General features: G+C 48.4%; 1 protein-coding gene across 3 annotated transcripts; it reads left to right on the forward strand.

Annotated features, from left to right (window-relative positions):
• The first annotated feature begins 2,697 nt into the window (after positions 1 to 2,697).
• On the forward strand, positions 2,698 to 22,571 carry ZNF410 (zinc finger protein 410). Of its 3 annotated transcripts, none has more exons than XM_040332175.1 (10): positions 2,698 to 2,809; positions 5,451 to 5,519; positions 5,746 to 5,842; positions 7,190 to 7,393; positions 9,453 to 9,644; positions 11,870 to 12,008; positions 14,442 to 14,623; positions 14,695 to 14,784; positions 17,727 to 17,854; positions 22,056 to 22,178. In XM_040332175.1, the coding sequence occupies exons 2-10, from the start codon at positions 5,487 to 5,489 to the stop codon at positions 22,083 to 22,085; spliced, it is 1,095 nt and encodes a 364-aa protein (XP_040188109.1). In that variant the 5' UTR covers positions 2,698 to 2,809; positions 5,451 to 5,486; the 3' UTR covers positions 22,086 to 22,178. The 3 variants fall into 3 exon arrangements, with proteins under 3 accessions (XP_040188109.1, XP_040188110.1, XP_040188107.1); XM_040332173.1 differs by having other exon boundaries at positions 2,701 to 2,809; positions 17,727 to 17,825; positions 22,056 to 22,571; XM_040332176.1 differs by lacking the exon at positions 17,727 to 17,854 and having other exon boundaries at positions 22,056 to 22,571.
• The last annotated feature ends 319 nt before the right edge of the window (positions 22,572 to 22,890 follow it).

The following is a 22,890-nucleotide window of genomic DNA, read 5'->3' on the forward strand; positions in this document are numbered from 1 at the left end:
CTATAGATGTGTTATATGTTTTGATAAATGGAATTCGATTCCATCACAGATTCTGCAGGGGAATAAATTGGATGTAACCACCCTCTTCTATCATCTGTAAAGAAAAAAGAAAGAAAAAAGACTCACTTTGCCCCGGTTTGGAAAAGTCCAAACACCCAAATTCACCACTTTCGGACCGCCGCACGCGATATACGTCGGCTGTTTGAAGAGGGGTATCTTTGTTATGGCAGCAGCTAGCTACCATAACCCCCCAGGAATCCTCCTTTTCAGTCGGCGGTCCGGTTTCTGACAGAAGTGGTCTCTGCGGCAGATTCGCCGCAAGATCACTTTTATCGGCGGCAGGAGAGAGGCCCCACTTACCAGAGCCATCGGCAGCGGTGGAGGCGATCGGGTCCTCTTGCTGGCTGGCTATGGATACGAGTGAGGGGAAGATGGCCCCCACCCGTCTCCATACCATAGCAGGGGGGAAGCGGCGTCAAAATGTCACTTCCACCCATAGCTCTTAGGCCCCTTCCACACTGGGGCGGGTGGTGCGGTGGCGGTAAAGCGCCGCTATTCTTAGCGGCGCTTTACCACTAATTTTGCGGGGCGGTTTAAAGATGTGGCGTGTTTTATGCTAATTTTACTTGACCCAACATAAAGGACGTTTTTTCTGAACGCCGCATGCGCCGTCTGTGGGGGTATCCCAGTGCGCATGCTCGAAATTACCCGCAACAAGCCAATGCTTACGACGTGAACGTCATTCTACGCAAAGCCCTATTCGCGAACGACTTACGCAAACGACGTAAAAAATTCAAAATTCGACGCGGGAACGACGGCCATACTTAACATTGAGTACGCCTCATATAGCAGGGGTAACTTTACGCCGAAAAAAGCCTTACGGAAACGACATTAAAAAAAAGTGCCGGACGGACGTACATTTGTGGATTCGCGTATCTAGCTAATTTGCATACTCAACGCGGAATACGACGGAAGCGCCACCTAGCGGCCAGCGTAAATATGCACCTTAGATCCGACGACGTACTAAGACGTACGCCAGTCGGATCTAGCCCAGCTTCAGGCGTATCTTGTTTTGTGGATACAAAATAAAGATATGCCGGACCAAAATAGAAGTTACGCGGCGTATCAATAGATACGCCGTCGTAACTTCTTCGTGGATCTGCCCCTTAGTTTACACATGTGTGATTTGTAGCTGCAGTTCTTGCAATAGCCACCATGTGTCACTGTTTCAACATGTAGACATTGTAACCTGAAGCGCTAATGATAACCACCGGGTTTTAAAGGGGTTGTAAACCCTTACAGACCACTTTGACCTACAGGTAAGCCTAGATGAAGGCTTACCTGTAGGTGCAAGAAATATCTCCTTAACCTACATGGTTTGCAAGAAAGACGGCACCGATGTCTACGGTGCAGGCGCACTGAGCGTGCCGTTTAATGAATGGGATTGTGCCGTCACTTGACGGCTCCCGCGCGCATCGTCACAGTATCATGGCGGCAACCATAGGTGTGCGCAGCCTATTGCATTAGGGTGTGCACCCCAAAGCCCAAACACACACTACCGATCGCTCACGGTGTTCGTTTAGAAAGGGAAGGGGTCGGTAAATCACATATTTATTGGCCCCTTCCCCACTCCTAAAACATCCCAGGAGCAACAGCCGATAGAAGAGGAGGGAAGCTGCCAACGCTGCAGGGGGAAAGATGGGAGCCAGGGCAGTAGGGTAAATCTGTGCTGCATAGGGCGATTAGGGTGTGCCTGGGCACACCTGGCACACCCTGTGCGCACGCCAATGGCGGCGACGGACGAGGTGACTGAGAACCGCTGCAGGGACTTCGATCTCAGGTAAGTAATTCATAATGAGCTTTGTTTTTGTTTTTTTTTAGAGAGGGTTTACTTCCTCTTTAACTTGTTCTAAAAATAACCACCAGATGTCACTATCTTCAAAAATACCGTTTTTTGTTTTTTTTGTAACGTGCAGTTCTAAAAATAACCACTAGATGTCACTAGTTTCAACGATAATTTTATTTATTTTTTACCTGCTGTTCTAAAAAAAAAAACAATAGGTGTCACAGTTCTCAAAAGTAACTTTTTTTTTTTTTTTAACCTTGCAGTTCTAAAAATTTCCGCCAGGTGTCATTATTTTGAAACGTAACATTTATTTTATGTGGTGTTCTAAAAAAATAACCAGCAGGTGTCGCTCTTCCCACGTTTATACTTTTTCCTCTGTAGGGTCCCTCCAAAAGTTCACTTCCTCCGTACAGCACAGCTCCGTCTTCCGTACAACCCAATGGATGGCTCTGTAAACAGAACATCGTCTTCGGCGACCCGTCAGAATGTGTAACGGAAGTGACGTTTCGCCGCCGCCATCTTGCTACACCCCACCACAGTAAAGATACACGGAGAAGGGGGGCAAGCGGACATCTTGTTACACCCACCGGAGTTTTGTACTTTTTTTAACTGAGTTGATATAGTGTATTTACTGTTGTACAGTGTGAGGTGTAGCAAGATGGCGGCGACGAAACGTCACTTCCGTTACCAATTCCGACGGGTCTCCATATCTGACGGAAACACCGTCGGCGTCCATCCCACTCTTCCGCACAATGTTTACTACCGCCACAACCGCCTCCTGTATGGAGGAGAAAGAACAACTTCCGGTTTCCGTACGGCGGTTGATTCGCTGTCATTGGTCCATCTATGCAGGGGCGGGATTTGTCCGATCACATGACCGGGCTGATTCCGGCGTCTGTGCGGTGTGATGGTCATTGTGTACACAATTCCTGAGCGGTGGTCTGTCAGCTGGAGAGGAGGGAGGTGGGTGTCAGGGGCCCCTGGAGGGGGGGTGTTTGGGATCCTGAGAGCGAATGTTGGGGGCCCCTGGAAAGGTGTCTTATAATTACTAACTATATAGTAATGGGAGTTTTTCTGTCATGTTTGTTTAGCTGTGCTCATTATCATAACCCCTCCCATCACAAAATTTGTGGCCCCCAACTCCACACATGGCAGCACTCATGGCCCCCGACTCCACCCATCACTGCGCTTGTGGCCCCCGACTCCACCCATCACTGCGCTTGTGGCCCCCGACTCCACCCATCACAGCTTGTGGCCCCCGACTCCACCCATCACAGCTTGTGGCCCCGACTCCACCCATCACAGCTTGTGGCCCCGACTCCACCCATCACAGCTTGTGGCCCCCGACTCCACCCATCACTGGGCTCGGGGGCCCCGACTCCACCCATCACAGCTTGTGGCCCACGACTCCACCCATCACTGGGCTCGGGGGCCCCCGACTCCACCCATCACAGCTTGTGGCCCCTGACTCCACCCATCACAGCTTGTGGCCCCGACTCCGCCCATCACAGCTTGTGGCCCCGACTCCACCCATCACAGCTTGTGGCCCCCGACTCCACCCATCACTGGGCTCGGGGGCCCCCGACTCCACCCATCACAGCTTGTGGCCCCTGACTCCACCCATCACAGCTTGTGGCCCCGACTCCACCCATCACAGCTTGTGGCCCCCGACTCCACCAATCACTGGGCTCGGGGCCCCCGACCCCACCCATCACTGGGCTCGGGGGCCACTGACTGCACCCATCACTGGGCTCGGGGCCCCCTGACTGCACCCATCACTGGGCTCGGGGCCCCCTGACTGCACCCATCACTGGGCTCGGGGCCCCCTGACTGCACCCATCACTGGGCTCGGGGCCCCCTGACTGCACCCATCACTGGGCTCGGGGGCCACTGACTGCACCCATCACTGGGCTCGGGGGCCACTGACTCTGCCCATCACTGAGCTTGTGGCCCCCTGACTCCGCCCATCACTGTGCTCGTTGCCCTCTGACTCCGCTCATCACTGCTCTATGCCCCCTGACTCCGCCCATCACTGTGCTTGTGGCCCCCTGACTCCGCCCTCACTGTGCTTGTGGCCCCCCTGACTCCGCCTATCACTGCCTCCAGTGGCCGCTGACCCCACCCAATCAAGGTGCCCGTGGCCCCTGACTCCGCCTATTGCGCTACTCATGACTCCAACATCGCTTTGCTTGTGGCCCCTGACTCTACCCCATCTCACCTAGCCTAAAATTCACCCATTGGGGTGTTCGTGGTCCCCCTAAATGCACCCATCAAGCCACTTAATCTTATGCCATGCATTCCGGTGTCTGCGCCCCACAACCCCATGCATCGCGGCGTCTGCGTCCCCCAACTCCATGCATTCCGGCGTCTGCGTCCCCCAACTCCATGCATCGTGGCGTCTGCGTCCCCCAACTCCATGCATTGCGGCGTCTGCGTCCCCCAACTCCATGCATTGCGGCGTCTTCAGGTGAAGAAAGTTTTCAATCTGTGGTTCCTCTAAATATACGACTTAACTCAGGGGTTGACAAATTTTGCTTGGAATCTAGGAGCCAGCTAAAAAAGTTAGGAGCCAGAAAACGCGCCCCGTCCCGACGAGCTTGCGCGCAGAAGCGAACACATACGTGAGCAGCGACTGCATATGTAAACGGTGTTCAAACCACACATGTGAGGCATCGCCGCGATTGGTAGAGCGAGAGCAATAATTCTAGCACTAGATCTCCTCTGTAACTCAAAACATGCAACCTGTAGAGTTTTTTTAAAAGTCGCCTATGAAGATTTTAAAGGGTAAAAGTTTGTCGCCATTCCACGAGCGGACGCAATTTTGAAGCGTGACATGTTGGGTATGAATTTACTCGGCGTAACATTATCTTTCATAATATAAAAAAAATGGGGATAACTTTACTGTTGTCTTATTTTTAATTAAAAAAAGTGTAATTTTTTCCCAAAAAAGTGCGCTTGTAAGACCGCTGCGCAAATACGGCGTGACAGAAAGTATTGCAACGATCGCTATTTTATTCTCTAGGGTGTTAGGATAAAAAAATATATAATGTTTGGGGGTTCTAATTAGAGGGAAGGAGATGGCAGTGAAAATAGTGAAAAATGACATTAGAATTGCTGTTTAACTTGTAATGCTTAACTTGTAATACCAACGGCCACCACCAGATGGCGCCAGCTTACACAAGGAAGAGCTGGGGACTTCACAAAGTTTTTTGCCCACCTTCCAAGCCTAGTCGCCCTGGCAACTGGGGATTTGTCGAGCCCTGTCTTAGGCTTTCATGTCGCCGTCCTTGGAGAGTGACTTGGGGAAAGATGAGTTATCGTCATATATATATATATATATATATATATATATATATATATATATATATATATATAATGTATATATTTCCTTTTTCAAGGAATCCTCCAGGACGGCGAGTTCCCTTCTTATGGGTTTTCTTTGCTGTGCGATTCTTTCAGTTCTTCTTCTTGGGTTTCCTGAAGACCTGGAACTTCTGGGAACTTTTTATTCTCTGTGATTACTTGAAGAGGAAAGAATCCTTTCTCATGTCCGGGAGAATTCTCGTATTATAAGATAATCACTTTTGTGTTTTTTCTTTGTCAGGTGGCGCTGGATTTACTTGATAGCGGATCTGCTCCAATGTTATCTGATGAGCTGCAGCCTAAACCTGAGGTGATTGGTCCCCACCAACATTTTCTTGTTCATGCCGCCATCTACCATCTTTTACTTGCGCAAAATCAAATTTATTACCATTAAGTTTCTTTCCTGTTATTAAATGCTTTCTATATTTTTTGTCACCAACACTATCTGTTACCCTCACATGTCTTGGTACTGTCGCCCTCATTGGGCACCATGAAGTTTCACATTGATTTTGATCTTTTTTTTTTTTGTGTTTTAGTTGCTGGTGGAGTTTGTACAGAACGCTTCTATTCCGCTGGGAGAAAGTCTGTCTCTTCTGCCCGGGACCTCAGAATGCGGCTCCCTCCTCCTGCCAGGTAGGTAAATCACAGTGGAGACATGGCAGGCTGAACTATGTTGGTAGGGGCCTAATGCCCAGGTGCCCAACCTGCAGCTTGAGGGATGTGTGTGGCCCTTATTATGTTGCCCCAGGGCCTCTGTAGACACCAGTCTGTGTTTTTCTTACTGCAGCCAATGAAGGAAATTTATTTCAGTTCTTACCTGACTTAGTTTATTTTGTTTACACCGTGAGGTTGTTTTACTCACACTGGAGAGCACAAACTTCGACAATAAAACCTGGAAGCTGATTGGTTTATGTGCAGAGCTGCACCAGATTTTGCAGTTTTATTAACCACTTACCGACTGCCGCACGACTATGTACGTCGACAACATGGCACAGGCAGGCAGATTGGCGTACAGGTATGTCCCTTTAAATCTGCCTGTTGGGGGCGTGGCTACACGTGACACATTGAGTTCCCGGGAGGCCCGCGATTGCGGTCGGCAAGGGCAGAACAGGGGAATGCCTTTGTAAACAAGGCATTCCCCTATTCTGCCTAGTGACACTGTCACTGATGACCGTCCCCCCCCCCCCCCCCCCGTGATCAGGAACGTCATTAGTGACATGTCACGTGTAGCCACGCCCCCTAACAATAAGAAACACTTAACCCCTGCAGCACCATCTAGTGGTTGACCTCTTCACTGCCAGTGTAATTTTTACAGTAATCTGTGCATTTTTATAGCACTGATCGCTGTAAAAATGACAACGGTGTCAAATGTGTCCGCCATAATGTCGCAGTCACGATAAAAATCGTTGATCGCCGCCATTACTAGTGAAAAAAATAATTAATAAATTAAATAAAATTAAATAAAACGGCATGATAGAAGCTCACCCTCTCACCAAACTGCTTGGCGATGGTCTTGTAGCCCATTCCAGCCTTGTGTAGGTCTACAATCTTGTCCTTGACATCCTTGGGCAGCTCTTTGGTCTTGGCCGTGGTGGAGAGATTGGAATCTGATTGATTGATTCTGTGGACAGGTGTACCTCCCTGCCTCCGTGCCTGTGAACGTTCACAGCGTCTCCCCGCAGGGATGTAGTACCAAGGGAGGGGGCTAGCACGCTGACTAACCCCCAGCCAGAACGGCTCGGATGATGGGGGCAAGCTTATAGAAAGTGAGGAATTCAGACAAAGATAAAAAAACATTTAGAAGGGAAATTGAAGGAAAAGGTAAGTGAATCAACAATGCACTGGCTTAAAGGAACCTATTTAAAAAATAAAAAACAAACCTTTACAACCCCTTTAATGATGGGGCTATGTGGCTCAGTTTAGCTTTCATGTACTTTTTGGATAGATATTGATAATGTTTTGTTTTGCTCTGTTGGACAGATCCCCCTGTGGTGCAGAGGATGCCATGTAAGGTGCCCAGCCCAGCGTTGTTGAACAGTCTTCAGGTGGACATTGATCAAGGTGCAGACACCAGAGATGATAAGAGTGGCGTTCTTTTATCGCCTTCAGGACCATCATCATTGCTACAAGATCTACCAGCCAATGATAATTCATCCTTTATCCTTCTTAATCTTGCCAGATCAGGTAACTATTCTGCATACTTTTTTTTCCCCCCTTGTCTGGATGTATGTCTTTTTCATACAACCTGCATACATGTGATTGTACCTACCAGCTCTGCTGAACCCGGGGTTCTTCAACGTTAACCATTTCTACATCCTATATATACCAGTGTGTTTCCCAGAAGACAGTGGGGGGAGGGGCGTGACTCCCGTGGGAGTCTATCCCCAGAAGTGGGTACAAATACCTGTATTGCACAGGTATCTGCACCCTCTGAAAGGTGCCAAATGTGACACGTGAGGGAGGGTTCCGAAAAGCAGAGGTTCCATTTTTGTATGTGGACCTCCGCTTTAAAAAAAGAAACCGGTGGGCGAGTTTGGGCTATGTTCTGGGCTGGTCATTAATTGGGAAAAGTCAGCACTACTGCCAATTGATTCCCTTGGTGTACAGATACCCCAAGGTGTCCCCCAGTTAAAAGTAGTAGATATGATGAAATACCTTGGGATATTGATCACGAGGGACATCAACAGCTTCGTTTCAAACAACTTAATTCCCCTCCTGTTCAAATGGGAACAAAAAAGAGACATCTGGTGTAGACTACCGCTATCCATAGCGGGGCGATGCAATCTAATAAAGATGCTGTGGCTGCCCCAGCTACTCTATATCCTTCATAATTCCCCAGTCTGGATTGACCAAAAATGGTTCAAAAGGATAGAATGCATTTTCAGAGAGTTAATTTGGAAGAAGGGACAAGCCAGGATTTGTCTCCAGACCATGCAGTTACCAGCTAAAGAGGGGGGAATGGCAGTTCCCCACCCGAAAACATACTTCCTAGCTTCGCAATTACAACACCTTGCGAATTGTGGACCGGAGGGAGACGGGAATCCCGGTACATTGATGCTAATAGGGGCACCACATAGGACATTATTGGAGGCACTCGAGGCTGGCTCGTTTAGTTATAATGGTCCAACCATAAAACTAATCCTTAAAGTATGGCAAATAACAAAAGCACTAATGGGCTACAAGGGAATAACAACGTTTGCCCCTCTCTGGTGCAACCAGAACTTAAGGGAACTAAAAGACATTGAGAGATGCAAGGAATGGGAGAGACAAGGGATAAATCGCTTAAATCAATTGTATGATGGAGAACATATGAAATCCTTTGCAGACTTGCGACAGGAATTCAATATAGCAAATAAAACATTTTACAGATACCTCCAGATCCGGCACGGCATCCAAGCCCAGTTTGGGTCACAACCCATTGTATGGTCCTCGGCCCCCACCCTCTTGAAAATAAACTCTTCAAAAACAACTAAAGGCCTGATCTCCGAATTGTATTCCAGAATAGGAGCTAAAACAATAAGTAGGGCAGGCCCTATTAAGAGCAGGATGGGGTGGGAGAAAGACTTAGGGCAAATGACCACGGAACAGTGGAGCGCGATCTTGAAGAGGGGGGTATTGGTCTCGATCTCTCCATCTCAGAAAGTATCACACTTGTTTCTCTTGCATAGAGTATACTATACCCCCAGGAGAATGTTCAATCTTGGGTGGAGAAGTACTGACGAATGTCCAAGGGAAGACAATTTGGAATTTAAGAGGCTTTTTTCACTCAATCATAATAACACGGAGATATGGGGGGGGGGAATGTATGCTTGCGTATGTAGTATGTTAACTCTATGCAAATTGGTGTACCACTTTTTGTACTTTATATATGCAATCAACAATAAAAAATGTTATAATTGTAAAAAAAAAAGAAACCGAACAGCCACCATCATGGCTGTTCGGTTTTTTTTTTTAAAGCGGAGGTCCACATACAAAAATGGAACCTCCGCTTTTCGGAACCCTCCCTCCGGTGTCACATTTGGCACCTTTCAGAGGGTGCAGATACCTGTGCAATACAGGTATTTGTACCCACTTCTGGGGATAGACTCCCACGGGAGTCACGCCCCTCCCCCCACTGTCTAGTTTTATAGAATATCATTCTACAATATATTATATTATTTGGTTTAGATATAATTTTAAATCTTCTTCATATTTCCTTGGATACATTCAGCTTCCACTTCTAAACGGATTTCTTCTCTTCTAGGACTCGGGTCACCATCGGAACATTTAGTCTTTGTTCAGGATGAAGCAGAAGACTCTGGAAATGATTTCTTGTCCAATGATTGCACAGATAGCAGTACGCCGTGGTTCCTGCGGGTTCAGGAATTGGCTCACGATAGTCTGATTGCTGCCACTCGGGCACAGCTGGCAAAGAATGCCAAGAATAGCAATAATGGTAATATACTAATACTACAAGCAGAGGGACTTCTTTGTATTTATCATTTTGGTATGCCTTCTAACAAATGACAAGAATGCTCCGTAACACCATTGTAGTCATTTTTATGTTTATTACATTTTTATTTATTTTTCCCCAGTGCACTACAATCAGGCCATCACAAAGGCCATCTATAGAAAAAATAAAGTCCAGGATTGCTGCACTTAAAGCGGTGTTCCGGCCAAAAAAAAAAAACAGCAGCTACACATACTGCAGTTGCTGGCTTTTAACCACTTAAGACCCGGACCTTTAGGCAGCTAAAGGACCCGGCCATTTTTTTGCGATTCGGCACTGCGTCGCTTTAACTGACAATTGCGCGGTCATGCGACGTGGCTCCCAAACAAAATTGGCGTCCTTTTTTTCCCACAAATAGAGCTTTCTTTTGGTGATATTTGATCACCTCTGCGGTTTTTATTTTTTGCGCTATAAACAAAAATAGAGCGACAATTTTGAAAAAAAAAATCAATATTTTTTACTTTTTGCATTATAATAAACATCCCCCAAAAATATAAAAAAAAAAAAAAAAATTCCCTCAGTTTAGGCCGATACGTATTCTTCTACCTATTTTTGGTATAAAAAAAATCGCAATAAGCGTTTATCGGTTTGGTTTGCGCAAAATTTATAGCGTTTATAAAATAGGGGATAGTTTTATTGCATTTTTATTAATTTATTTTTATTTTTTTACTACTAATGGCGGCGATCAGCGATTTTTACTCACTTTCTGAACCTTTCCGAGGGTTTTCGAGATCAGCCAAGCTGTCGTGGCAAAACAAAAGAACAGATTCTTCTGGACAGCCACACACTGAATAAAAATTGTAAAATCCAAAACGGCACTACAGGTCACAGCAACCGGTCAAACTGACGCGTTTCACACTGTACTAGTGTTTAGTCATAGATTTTCCAATAAAGGCAATTTTTATTCGGTGTGCGGCTGTCCAGAAGAATCGGTTCTTTTGTTTTGCCATTGCACATGCATTGCCTGCACCCGTGGTTCTGGGAGAAGTAATTACCTTGAAGACTTCCACACCTCACCTGAGTGGCTTTCCTCTCCATCAGTCGAGCTGTCCCCAAAATATTTCCGAGGCTCTCCGCCGCCACCCCGCCTCTGGCCACATGCAGTATTGCATGCCATAGAAGTCAATGCGGAACAAATTATCTTCGTTTCCATTAACTTCTGTGGGGAAACTCGCTTTGATATGCAAGTGTTTTGGATTACAAGCATTCTCCTGGAATGGATTATGCTCGTAATCCGAGGTTCCACTGTGTGTATATATTTACACATATATATATATATATATATATATATATATATATATATATATATATATATATATATATATATATATATATATATATATATATATATATATATATATATATATATATATATATATATACCGTATTTATCGGCGTTCACCGCGCACTTTTTTGCCCCACGTATATCGTGGGTGCGCGATATACGCCGATACCCGCTTCCCGCGCCGAGTTTGAGCCACTGCGCCGGCATATACTGAGCGCAGTACACTCGGGTAAAGTCGAGCAGGCTCGGCTCCTCTCGCGGTCACGTCCTGGACGTACAGGACGTGAACGCGAGAGGAGCCGAGCCTGCCCGACTATACCCGAGTGTACTGCGCTCGGTATATGCCGGCGCAGTGGTTCAAACTCAGCGCGAGGATCGAGCGGGGAGGACACCATGATGGCCGCAGAAGGACGCCGGACCCGACGAGGAGGACACCACCGAAGCCGCAGACGGACGCCGGACCCGACGAGGCCAACGATGGACGCCGCGCAAGACACCAAAACTGTAAGTACTAAAATGTTTTTTTTACAGGAATGCGGGTCCCCATTAGGGGTGCGCACTATACGCCGGAGCGCGCAATACCCCGATAAATACGGTATATATATATATATATATATATATATATATATATATATATATATATATATATATATATATATATATATATTCTCCTTTTGTAGGTGTGGTAGTTTGTTCCCCTGTCCTTGTCCCTTTGGCGGGACAGCTTGGCCATTGGGTAAATGTGGAAAGTTGACTTCTGCAGTGGTGGTAAGGGCTAAGGCTGGGATGTGATGGTTTCTAGACTAGGCAAATATGGAAGCTGTAAAGATCTAGCATTACTATATTTAGAACATTTTCTCTTCCTTTTTATTTATTTTTTCCCCAGTGGATATTTCACAGAATAATCTTCCAGAAGCTGAACCAAAAGCTACTCCATCGGAGAAACGTCTGCGCTGCTCATACAAGGGCTGTGACCGTGTCTTTGTGTGGCCGACACACATGAAATACCATCTGAAAACACACAGGTAACTTTCCTGTACCAGGATAATGACCGGGAAGTATTTCCTTTTTGTCCTCTTGTGAACACTTTCATTTTCTAAATTGGACACCTTTTACACTGTTGCATTTTTCAGGCGCTTTGGCATTAAAGAAAGCGCCTGAAAGAAGCCTCATCTGCAATCCCAATGTGAAAGCCCGAGTGCTTTCACACTGAGGTGCTGCGCTGGCAGGGAGTAAAAAAAAGTCCTGCAAGCAGCTTCTTTGCAGCGCTTTAGGAGCGTTGTAAATACATCGCTCCTAAAGCCCCCTTCCCATTGAGGCGCTTTACAAGTGTTTTTCGGGCGCTGGAAGTATGAAAGGGCTCTGAAAGCACTCAGGCTTTCACATTGGGATTGCAGATGAGGCTTCTTACGGGCACTTTTTTAGCGCTAAAGCGCCTTTAAAATGCTCCAGTGTGAAAGGGGTCTCACAAGAGGAAACCCCAGAACTGATACCTGGGTGCCGATCATCTTTACAGCCCAGGTTTTGGCTGCATGTTGGTGTGCCAGGAATGTAAGTATTGGTCCGTTGAATTTTAGTGGCTCGGTCAATTGTAACAAACATTGGCAAGATACTATAAAATAGTATATATGGAAAGATGGTTCTTTTTTTTTTAGGTATGTAATTTTGAGAATCCGTTGACGAGTTTTGATTTAAAAGTCAATATATTAATTTGAAAATCTCAAGTCCAAACAGGGACGATGTGTTGAACAAAAAACACATCCATTAATCTGGCGGGCTCCAAGAACTATTTCTTCAGGTGATGAACCCATAGAACCCTATGGAAAGCAACTGTGCAGGCATAGACAGCGCGTTTCAAACAAAAGCAAAGAAAATTCCCAGTTCAACTTGCCAGCCAGTCTGCCACCAACCAAATTATGCTGTCTAACAGTTTGCGTTAAAAACAGGGTTCTAGTTTGCACACATTTGCAGATGCATGCGTAAGCTGCAGAGTCACTTCAGGACACCCCAGTATTATCTGCAGTCCTAACTCTATACGTTTTTTGAGAGCCTCCATCGTTAAAGCACATGCATTCTAATAGATAGATAAAGGGCAGGTATGCCTGGAGGGAGTCCACCACTCCTTAAAAGCACATGGGTGCACTGGACACCAGTACAATGGCAGCAAATGTGTCCAGTGCCCCAACTACCGCGTTTCCCCCCGAAAATTAGACCGGGTCTTTTATTAATTTTGGCCACAAAAAAGACCCTAGGGCTTATTTTCAGGGGATGTCTTATTAGTATCAGTATCTTAACATAATTTTAATCCCCCAAAAAACATCTTGGCGACCACTTGCCGACCGGCGCATGTACATCAACAGAATGGCACGGCTGCGCAAAGGGACATACCTATACGTCCCTTTGAATTTGCCACTGCGCTGGCGGGCGCGCGCTGTGGACTCTGTCTGCCGGGTACCCGCGATCGTCTCACAGGGCGGTAAACAAGGCATTTCCCTGTTCTGCCTAGTGACAGGACAGTGAGCTACTGCTCCCTGTCACCGGGAGCAGTGATCATATTGTGTCACTTGTAGCCCATCCCCAACACAGTTAGAATCGCTGCCTAGGACACACTTAACCCCTTCATTGCCCCCATCAGACTCCTCTCCATCACAGATTCCCCCCCCCCCATAACAGACTACTCCCCCCCCCCCCCCATAACAGACTACTCCCCCCCCCCCCCCCCCCCAATCACAGACTCCCCTCATAAGAGATGCTTCCCATCACAGACTCCACCAATAATAGATCCCCCATCGATATTACACTGCTGCCCCTACTATAATACCACAGCATCCCCCCCCCCCCCCTTCCCCGCTGCTACCTTAATCACGCAAGACTTGAAGCAGAGCAGGTCTGGACAAAGGCCAGGACTTTGCAAGTGAAAGGCAAGTGATTGATTGCTGGGACCGTCCCGCTGCCTAGTAACCAATCACCCGCTTCTTAACTCAAAAGGGCCCTTTGTCCGGACCTGTCATGTTTCTCGTCTTGTGTGATTAAGGTAGCAGAGGGGAGGGGGTTTGCTGCGATGTTAAAGAAGCAGACCGCGGGACGGGTAAATCACACTGGCGGGCCGTAGTTTGAGGACCCCTGGTATTGACCGTGCATAGAAGAGTTTGGCAGTGCGGTGGGGTGTAAAATAAACCCTGGTGGTCACAGGAAAAATTGCAAGGCAAGTATGCATCTAGGGGAGTGGGCTAAGTTGGCACAGTTGGGGGTTACAAAATACAAGAGGCACCTTTTAGCCTTTAAATAATCCATATAAATCCCACTATTGGACAAATGTTACTCTTCAAATCATAGCTAAATATCATCTGCGATGCACACTGTGATCTCTATCGGAGGAGACCCAAGCTGGCCACCTTATCACCCTGCTTGGGGTGTACTGACTCCCCCCTCACTGCTCCTGTCCTTTTTGTTTTCAGGAATGACCGCTCCTTTACATGCCCAGCAGAGGGTTGTGGGAAGAGTTTTTATGTTCTCCAGAGGTTGAAAGTCCACATGCGCACTCATAATGGTGAACGACCGTTCCTGTGTCCGGAGACTGGCTGCGGGAAACAGTTCACAACAGCCGGAAACCTGAAGAACCATCTCCGTATTCACACTGGTGAGTGGTGGTAGCAGCCCTTAGATCTTGGCTTGTGGTTGGCTGTTTACTGATGATTTGTCGTCTCGCAGGAGAGAAGCCATTTGTGTGTGAGATGGAAGGGTGCGGCCGATCGTTTGCCGAGTATTCCAGCCTGCGCAAACATCAGGTCGTCCATTCAGGTAAAGACTTTCTATGACCTTTGTCATAGTTGTGGTGTATTGCTGTCGGAATGTGACACTGTTTAGCCAATGATAGCTTTATCCTTAGCAGCCACTGTATGACCATAGAATAAATAGGAAACCATCCCAAATTCTGCATAAACATGTAACTGTATTATATTGTGTGAATTGCATCCTTCACATGGAACTAATAAGACATGTCTTTGATTGGCAGATATGATTTCATTGCCTGCCTTCTCATATATAGGGTCCATTTAGTGTAGGCCCCTCTATTCCAGAGTAGTGATCTCCAAATTGCCACATTGTCAGCAGGGGGTCGGATGTGGATGGGGGCACCATTCTTCCCCCTGCTGACACCGTCAATGGGGGCACCATTCTTCCCCCTGCTGACACCGTCAATGGGGGCACCATTCTTCCCCCTGCTGACACCGTCAATGGGGGCACCATTCTTCCCCCTGCTGACACCGTCAATGGGGGCACCATTCTTCCCCCCTGCTGACACCGTCAATGGGGGCACCATTCTTCCCCCCTGCTGACACCGTCAATGGGGGCACCATTCTTCCCCCCTACTGACACCGTCAATGGGGGCACCATTCTTCCCCCCTACTGACACCGTCAATGGGGGCACCATTTTTCCCCCCTACTGACACCGTCAATGGGGGCACCATTCTTCCCCCCCTACTGACACCGTCAATGGGGGCACCATTCTTCCCCCCTGCTGACACCGTCAATTGGGGCACCATTCTTCCCCCTGCTGACACCGTCAATGGGGGCACCATTCTTCCCCCTGCTGACACCGTCAATGGGGGCACCATTCTTCCCCCTGCTGACACCGTCAATGGGGGCACCATTCTTCCCCCTGCTGACACCGTCAATGGGGGCACCATTCTTCCCCCTGCTGACACCGTCAATGGGGGGGCACCAGTCTTCCCCCTGCTGGCACCGTCAATGGGGGGGCACCAGTCTTCCCCCTGCTGGCACCGTCAATGGGGGGGCACCAGTCTTCCCCCTGCTGGCACCGTCAATGGGGGGGCACCAGTCTTCCCCCTGCTGGCACCGTCAATGGGGGGGCACCAGTCTTCCCCCTGCTGGCACCGTCAATGGGGGGGGCACCAGTCTTCCCCCTGCTGGCACCGTCAATGGGGGGGCACCAGTCTTCCCCCTGCTGGCACCGTCAATGGGGGGGCACCAGTCTTCCCCCTGCTGGCACCGTCAATGGGGGGGCACCAGTCTTCCCCCTGCTGGCACCGTCAATGGGGGGGCACCAGTCTTCCCCCTGCTGGCACCGTCAATGGGGGGGGCCCCAGTCTTCCCCCTGCTGGCACCGTCAATGGGGGGGCCCCAGTCTTCCCCCTGCTGGCACCGTCAATGGGGGGGCCCCAGTCTTCCCCCTGCTGGCACCGTCAATGGGGGGGCCCCAGTCTTCCCCCTGCTGGCACCGTCAATGGGGGGGCCCCAGTCTTCCCCCTGCTGGCACCGTCAATGGGGGGGCACCAGTCTTCCCCCTGCTGGCACCGTCAATGGGGGGGCACCAGTCTTCCCCCTGCTGGCACCGTCAATGGGGGGGCACCAGTCTTCCCCCTGCTGGCACCGTCAATGGGGGGGCACCAGTCTTCCCCCTGCTGGCACCGTCAATGGGGGGGCACCAGTCTTCCCCCTGCTGGCACCGTCAATGGGGGGGCACCAGTCTTCCCCCTGCTGGCACCGTCAATGGGGGGGCACCAGTCTTCCCCCTGCTGGCACCGTCAATGGGGGGGCACCAGTCTTCCCCCTGCTGGCACCGTCAATGGGGGGGCACCAGTCTTCCCCCTGCTGGCACCGTCAATGGGGGGGCACCAGTCTTCCCCCTGCTGGCACCGTCAATGGGGGGGCACCAGTCTTCCCCCTGCTGGCACCGTCAATGGGGGGGCACCAGTCTTCCCCCTGCTGGCACCGTCAATGGGGGGGCACCAGTCTTCCCCCTGCTGGCACCGTCAATGGGGGGGCACCAGTCTTCCCCCCCCTGCTGGCACCGTCAATGGGGGGGCACCAGTCTCCCCCCCCCTGCTGGCACCGTCAATGGGGGGGCACCAGTCTTCCCCCCCCTGCTGGCACCGTCAATGGGGGGGCACCAGTCTTCCCCCCCCTGCTGGCACCGTCAATGGGGGGGCACCAGTCTTCCCCCCCCTGCTGGCACCGTCAATAGGGGGGCACCAGTCTTCCCCCCCTGCTGGCACCGTCAATAGGGGGGCACCAGTCTTCCCCCCTGCTGGCACCGTCAATTGGGCACTATTTCTCCCATTAAAACCAATGATGGGTATTTTCTACTCCCACTGGCCACACTATTGCCTGGTACACACTACTGGGTTTAAAAAACAAACACAAAAACAAAACACAAAAACAATGAGATGTTAGTACAGCGATCTCCCTTGCTGAGCTGTTGTGTTATGACGGGGGTGGCCCTCCCGCCAGAACACTCCAATCAGCGCGCTCCATCAATGGCCGAGAGGTCTGGTGGGGAGTTGGTCGGCTGCTGGTTTTCCAGCATGCTTGTCTGACAGAAGCCGGCCAAACGCCTGGCTTCTGTTGGACTGAGTACCATACACAAGGGCCGAATGTTGGCTGTTTTTTATTGAACCGGCCGATTGTTGCCTGACATTCGGCCCGTATTTACAGGGCTTAAAGCCTGAAGGACCGTAAACTGGCCCTTTGCCTAGAAAGTTTGGAGACCCCTGCCATAGAGCATTACAGCAGGTAATAAGGTGAAGCATCTCACACTGTGTGCGCCCGTTCTCTCATTCATTAGTGTAACCTGTTAAATAGAACGTCTTTTGGTCTAAAGCGGCATTTGCTTTTATACTTTGTACTAACTTTAGCCAAAGCTTTGACCTTATACTTCATTTTGTAACGTGTGGCAGCCATTGTATGTGCACATTGTGATAAGGCTCCTGTCTGCTGGGCAGGTGTGAAGTCCCACCAGTGTCCCATCTGTGGGAAGAGCTTTTCCCAGAGTGGAAGCCGGAATGCTCATGTAAAAAAGCATCACTCCGGAAAGCTGCAAGGTAGGTGCTACATCCTGGAAATCTTAAAGGTAGGTGCACAGCTGAAAGGTAGGTGTGCCTCCTGCAGTCCTCAGGGGTTATGCTGGTAATGGAGGGGAGGGGGTTTTCTAAGTTGCATAGCTGTGCATAGAATGGTTACCTATGATCATGCAGTGCCTTGAAAAAGTATTCATACCCCTTGAAACTTTCCACATTTTGTCATGTTACACCCAAAATAATGAATGTATTTTATGTGATAGACCAACACGAAGTGGAAGGAAAATGATAAATGGATTTATATTTATTTTTTACAAATAAATATGTGAAAAGTGTGGAGGGCATTTGTATTCAGCCCCCTTTACTCTGATCAGGGGTCAAGTCCTGGGGAAAAAGTGTGGGAACTCCCACCCAAGATCCACTCCCCCCCCCCCCCCCCCCAAAAACAAAAAAAAATGATACGCTCATCTGCATAATTACTGAACCGTGTTTTTTTTTTCGATCCACTGTACCTTAGTAATCCTTTGTTACTGGCCGCTTCCTGTATATGGAATCATTGGGTAGTGTGCGGGTATTCCGTCACTTCCTCGATGCCGCAATGTCTCCTGGGAGCTTTTGTCATTGTTCCCAGGAGACTTTGAGAAAGTTCTTTCTAAATCCCGCGATAACTCGCGGCAGACCTCCGCAATGTCTCCTGGGAACAATGACAAAAGCTCCCAGGAGACATTGCGGCATCGAGGAAGTGACGGAATACCCGCACACTACCCAATGATTCCATATACAGGAAGCGGCCAGTAACATAAAGGATTACTAAGGTTCGCCTGCCCCTGACAGTGACTCGAGTTGGGCATCGCCGCTTAGTGAAGGATCGGCTCGGCTGCTCTAGTCCTGCAAAGGGAACTGCGTTCCTGCTGTGAAAAAAGTGCAGGGACTCCGTTCCCACGCGTTCCCGCAGGACTTGAGCCCTGACTCTGATACCCCTAACTAAAATCTACTGGAACCAATCGCCTTCAGAACTCACATAATTAACAAATATAGTCCACCTGTGTGTAATTTTAGTCTCAGTATAAATACAGCTGTTCTGTGAAGCCCTCAGGGGTTTGTTAGAGAACCTTAGTGAACAAACAGCATCATGAAGGCCAAAAGAACACACCAGATAGGTCAGGGATAAAGTTATGGAGAAGTATAAAGCAGGGTTGGATTCTAAAAAAAAAAAATCTCCCAAGCTTTGAACATCTCACGGAGCTCTGTTCAATCCAGCATTCGAAAATGGAAAGCGTATGGCAGAACTGCAAACCTACCAAGACATGGCCGTCCTCCTAAACCATGGGTCTTCAAACTACGGCCCTCCAGTTGTTCAGGAACTACAATTCCCATTGTAACGGAATGACCCGTGACAAACAGAGACTTTGGAAGGATGAGGGGTACTCCTGTACCGGCGTAACCAAGGAGTCTTATGTCTAGGGTCACCTTATGTCCGATAGGGCCATAGGGTGACTGAGAAATTATATCCTAAATTACAGGACAGGGGACATTACTGATAGCTCATATTGCAGGATCTTGAGATATTGCAAAGTGTTGGTTTATTCTATGACTCATCTCTCTCTGTAGACTGTTGACATGTTAAATGAGGCTGGCTCTTGAAAGGCCTTTCATTGTGTGATAACACTGTTTAAAGCCTATTGATGCTCAGGTGTGAATACCTTTCTGTCGGAGACAGACCGTCTGTCTAAAGATGTGGATTGAGGGGAAAACATTGTGTGATGGTGTTTTGTTTGAATTATGTTAATGAAGGAATGTGACTTCTCAGGTGCAGTGATTAGGTCATGTTAATTATAGACCGGCGCCAAAATGTCTGGAATGTTTAGCAATTAGCCATCTGAAGGTGTATTGAAGCCCCCCCCAGGGTGTGATGTGTGGGTGGAGAGTTTGATTGTTCCTGGAATCACTGAAACATGCCTTGAAAACTGTATATAAACTTGAGAGCTAACCATTAAAAGTGTTCATACATTTGAAACCAGTAACAGAGCAAGTCTCGTTATTCTGGGAAATGGGATGTCTGATGTCTGTTGGATGGTTGGAGTGTCAGATAAGCTGTCGTGGATTGATGGAAGGTCGTAAACGGTGGTGACCATTACACCCATCATGCCTAGTCATGTCTGTGAATGTTAGAGTTTTACAATGCCTCATGGGATGTGTAGTTCCGCAACAGCTGGAGGGCCGTAGTTTGAGGATCCCTGACCTAAACTGACAGGCAAGAAGGGCATTAATCGGAGAAGCAGCCAAGAGGTCCATGGTAACTCTGGAGGAGCTGCAGAGATCCACAGCTCAGGTGGGAGAATCTGTCCACAGGACAACTATTAGTCGTCTCTCCACAAATCTGCCCTTTATGGAAGAGTGACAAGAAGAAAGACATTGGTGAAAGAAAGACATAAGAAGTCCTGTTTGCAGTTTGTGAGAAGCCATGTGGGGGACACAGCAAACATGTGGAAGAAGGTGCTCTGGTCAGATGAGACCCTGGTCTACCTGAGATTCCTCAAGGCTTCAGCTCCCCGCTGTTAACGACGCTCGTGGCTCACTATCAAAAGAGACATACCAGCATTTTTGCTCCCATGCTGGACGTGACAAGCCCTCAGCCACTGAGCACTATGGGAGTGCAATCCATATTGTCAGGAATTGCTTATCTCAATAAATTAATGCTGCACTAGGAAGTGCCTACTAGTGCTTCTCTTCCCTTTCTTGCCCACATACCCTAAAAGACTTGCAGCTGTAATTGCAGTGAACCCCGCCCTTTTCACATATTTATTTTGTAAAAAAAATTAAAGCGGTTGTATACCCACATATGCAATTTTTTTTATTTATTTTTTTACACCTGCAAGGCAAAAGACATAGGGCCAGATCCACAGACATTTACACTTGCGCCGCGTATCAGAGATACGCTACGCCGCCGTACCTTACCTGGCGTACTTTCAAATCCTCAAAGATTTTGCGCCGTAAGTTACGGCGGCGTAGTGTATTTCTGGTGGCGGAATTCAAATCGGCGGGTAGGGGGCGTGATTCATTTAAATGAAGCGCGTCCCCGCGCCGATTGAACTGCGCATGCTCCGTTTTAAAATTTCCCGCCGTGCTTTGCGCGAAATGACGTCGCAACGACGTCATTTTTTGAACTTGGACGTGACTTACGTCCATCCCTATTCACCGACGACTTGCGCAAAAAAAAAAATTCTAATTTCGACGCGGGAACGACGGCCATACTTAACATGGCAAGTCTATCTATACGCCGCAAAATACGCCGGAAAAAGCGGACTACAGACGACGTTAGAAAATGCGACGGCTACGCGTACGTTCGTGGATCGTCGTAAATCGCTAATTTGCATACCCGACGCCGAAAACGACGCGAAAAAACGACGCGAACTCCACCCAGCGGGCGCCGAAGTATTGCACCTACGATCCGAAGGCGTACGAAGCCGTACGCCTGTCGGATCGAACCCAGAAGCCGTCGTATCTTGGGTTGAGGATTCAAACTAAAGATACAACGCGGGTAATTTGAAAGTAAGCCGGCGTATCAGTAGATACGCCGGCGTACTACCTGTGTGGATCTGGCCCATAATGAGCTAGTATGCACCGCATACTAGCTCATTATGAAATACTTACCTCGGAACGAGGAGAAGAGAACTTACCTGGTCCACGCCGAGCGAGATGTCATCTTGACTCGGCGTGTCTTCCGGGTATCACCGCTCCAGTGCTGTGATTGGCTGGAGCGGCGATATCGTCACTGCCGCACATGCGCGCGGGAGACTTCAATTCGGCAAGGTCCGGCGGCTGCCGGTCCTTTAGCCGAGGAACCCCCCTGCGCATGCACCGCTGCAATCAGCGGCGCATTGCGAGGGGAATATCTCCTAAACTGTACAGGTTTAGGAGATATTCTCTATACCTACAGGTAAGCTTTATTATAGGCTTACCTGTAGGTAAAAGTAAAAAAAAAGGCTATACAACCGCTTTAAAACCATTTATCATTTTCCTTCCACTTCACAATTACGTGCCACTTTGTGTTGGTCCATCACAAAAAAACAAACAAACAATAAAATAGATTTACATTTTTGGTTGTAGAATGACAATATGTGGGAAATGTCAAGGGGTTTGAATACTTTTTCAAGGCACTGTACATACGGTACATTTTGGAGTGAGAAGCTTTGCAGATGACCAGAAAAGTCTGGTTTTGGATTTTCAGGATTTTTTCTTTCTTGTTTTCAGAAAACAGAATGGAGGAACATCTCCAGCTGAGTGAAGACGCCTTACAGGACTCTTCTCTGCTGTCCGCGTCTTCAGACAGACACTCCTATGAGGAGGACGTCTCTATTTTGCTTAGCTAAAGACACTGACGTCATTTGGTTTTTCTCCGCACATGGAAACAGTATTGAAAAGCGCAAGAACTGGCCGAGGAACCGAGTCTTGGACTTTTATGGCTGGCTCTGGACAAACCGAAGGCCTGCAGGGTATGGCGATGCAAGGAACAGTCACCCCTGTAAAGGACAATCACTTTATGTTTGACAGAAGCCAGGCCCTCATGTCTTCCGAAACATGACATTAAATGTGACCCCCCCCCCCCCCCCCCCACACACACAACAATGCTACTAACTTTCCCGGCAATGTCAGTAAAGTGGCGTGATTAAATCATGCCACTGCCCTCCCAGGAATGGATGACATCATAACTCTGGAAACTATATTGTATATGGGTACAACTCATAAATGACTTTTATTCTACAACAAGCAAGCTGTGTGTTATCTGAGCGACATAAGGCTTTTATATTCACTGTAACATGGGAGCTCATTGAGGGACACCGTCCTTAGGCTTTGGGTTATACAGTTGCCTGCAGGAGGATTGGACATGAGCAGACAAAAAAAAAAATGTAGGCCGGCCCAGGATAACTCCTCCCATTGCCAGAATGCCTTCGCTTTGCAAGAAAGCAGTACAGAGAGCATAAACTACAACGCAAAGGGGTTGTAAACCTACGTGTTTTTTACCTTTTATGCATCCTATGCATTAAAGCGGTGGTTCACCCTAAAAACATGTATATACCACTCCATT

This window comes from Rana temporaria, chromosome 13 (genome assembly GCF_905171775.1).
Source record: "Rana temporaria chromosome 13, aRanTem1.1, whole genome shotgun sequence".
NCBI lineage: Eukaryota > Metazoa > Chordata > Amphibia > Anura > Ranidae > Rana > Rana temporaria.

What these genes read in the sequence shown, in the direction of transcription:
- ZNF410 (XM_040332173.1), top strand. Translation starts at nt 5,487, where the DNA reads ATGTTATCTGATGAGCTGCAGCCTAAACCTGAG. An exon ending in CCATCTCCGTATTCACACTG is followed by an intron (nt 14,624 to 14,694) that starts GTGAGTGGTGGT and finishes GTCGTCTCGCAG; the next exon opens with GAGAGAAGCCATTTGTGTGT. An exon ending in ACATCAGGTCGTCCATTCAG is followed by an intron (nt 14,785 to 17,726) that starts GTAAAGACTTTC and finishes TCTGCTGGGCAG; the next exon opens with GTGTGAAGTCCCACCAGTGT.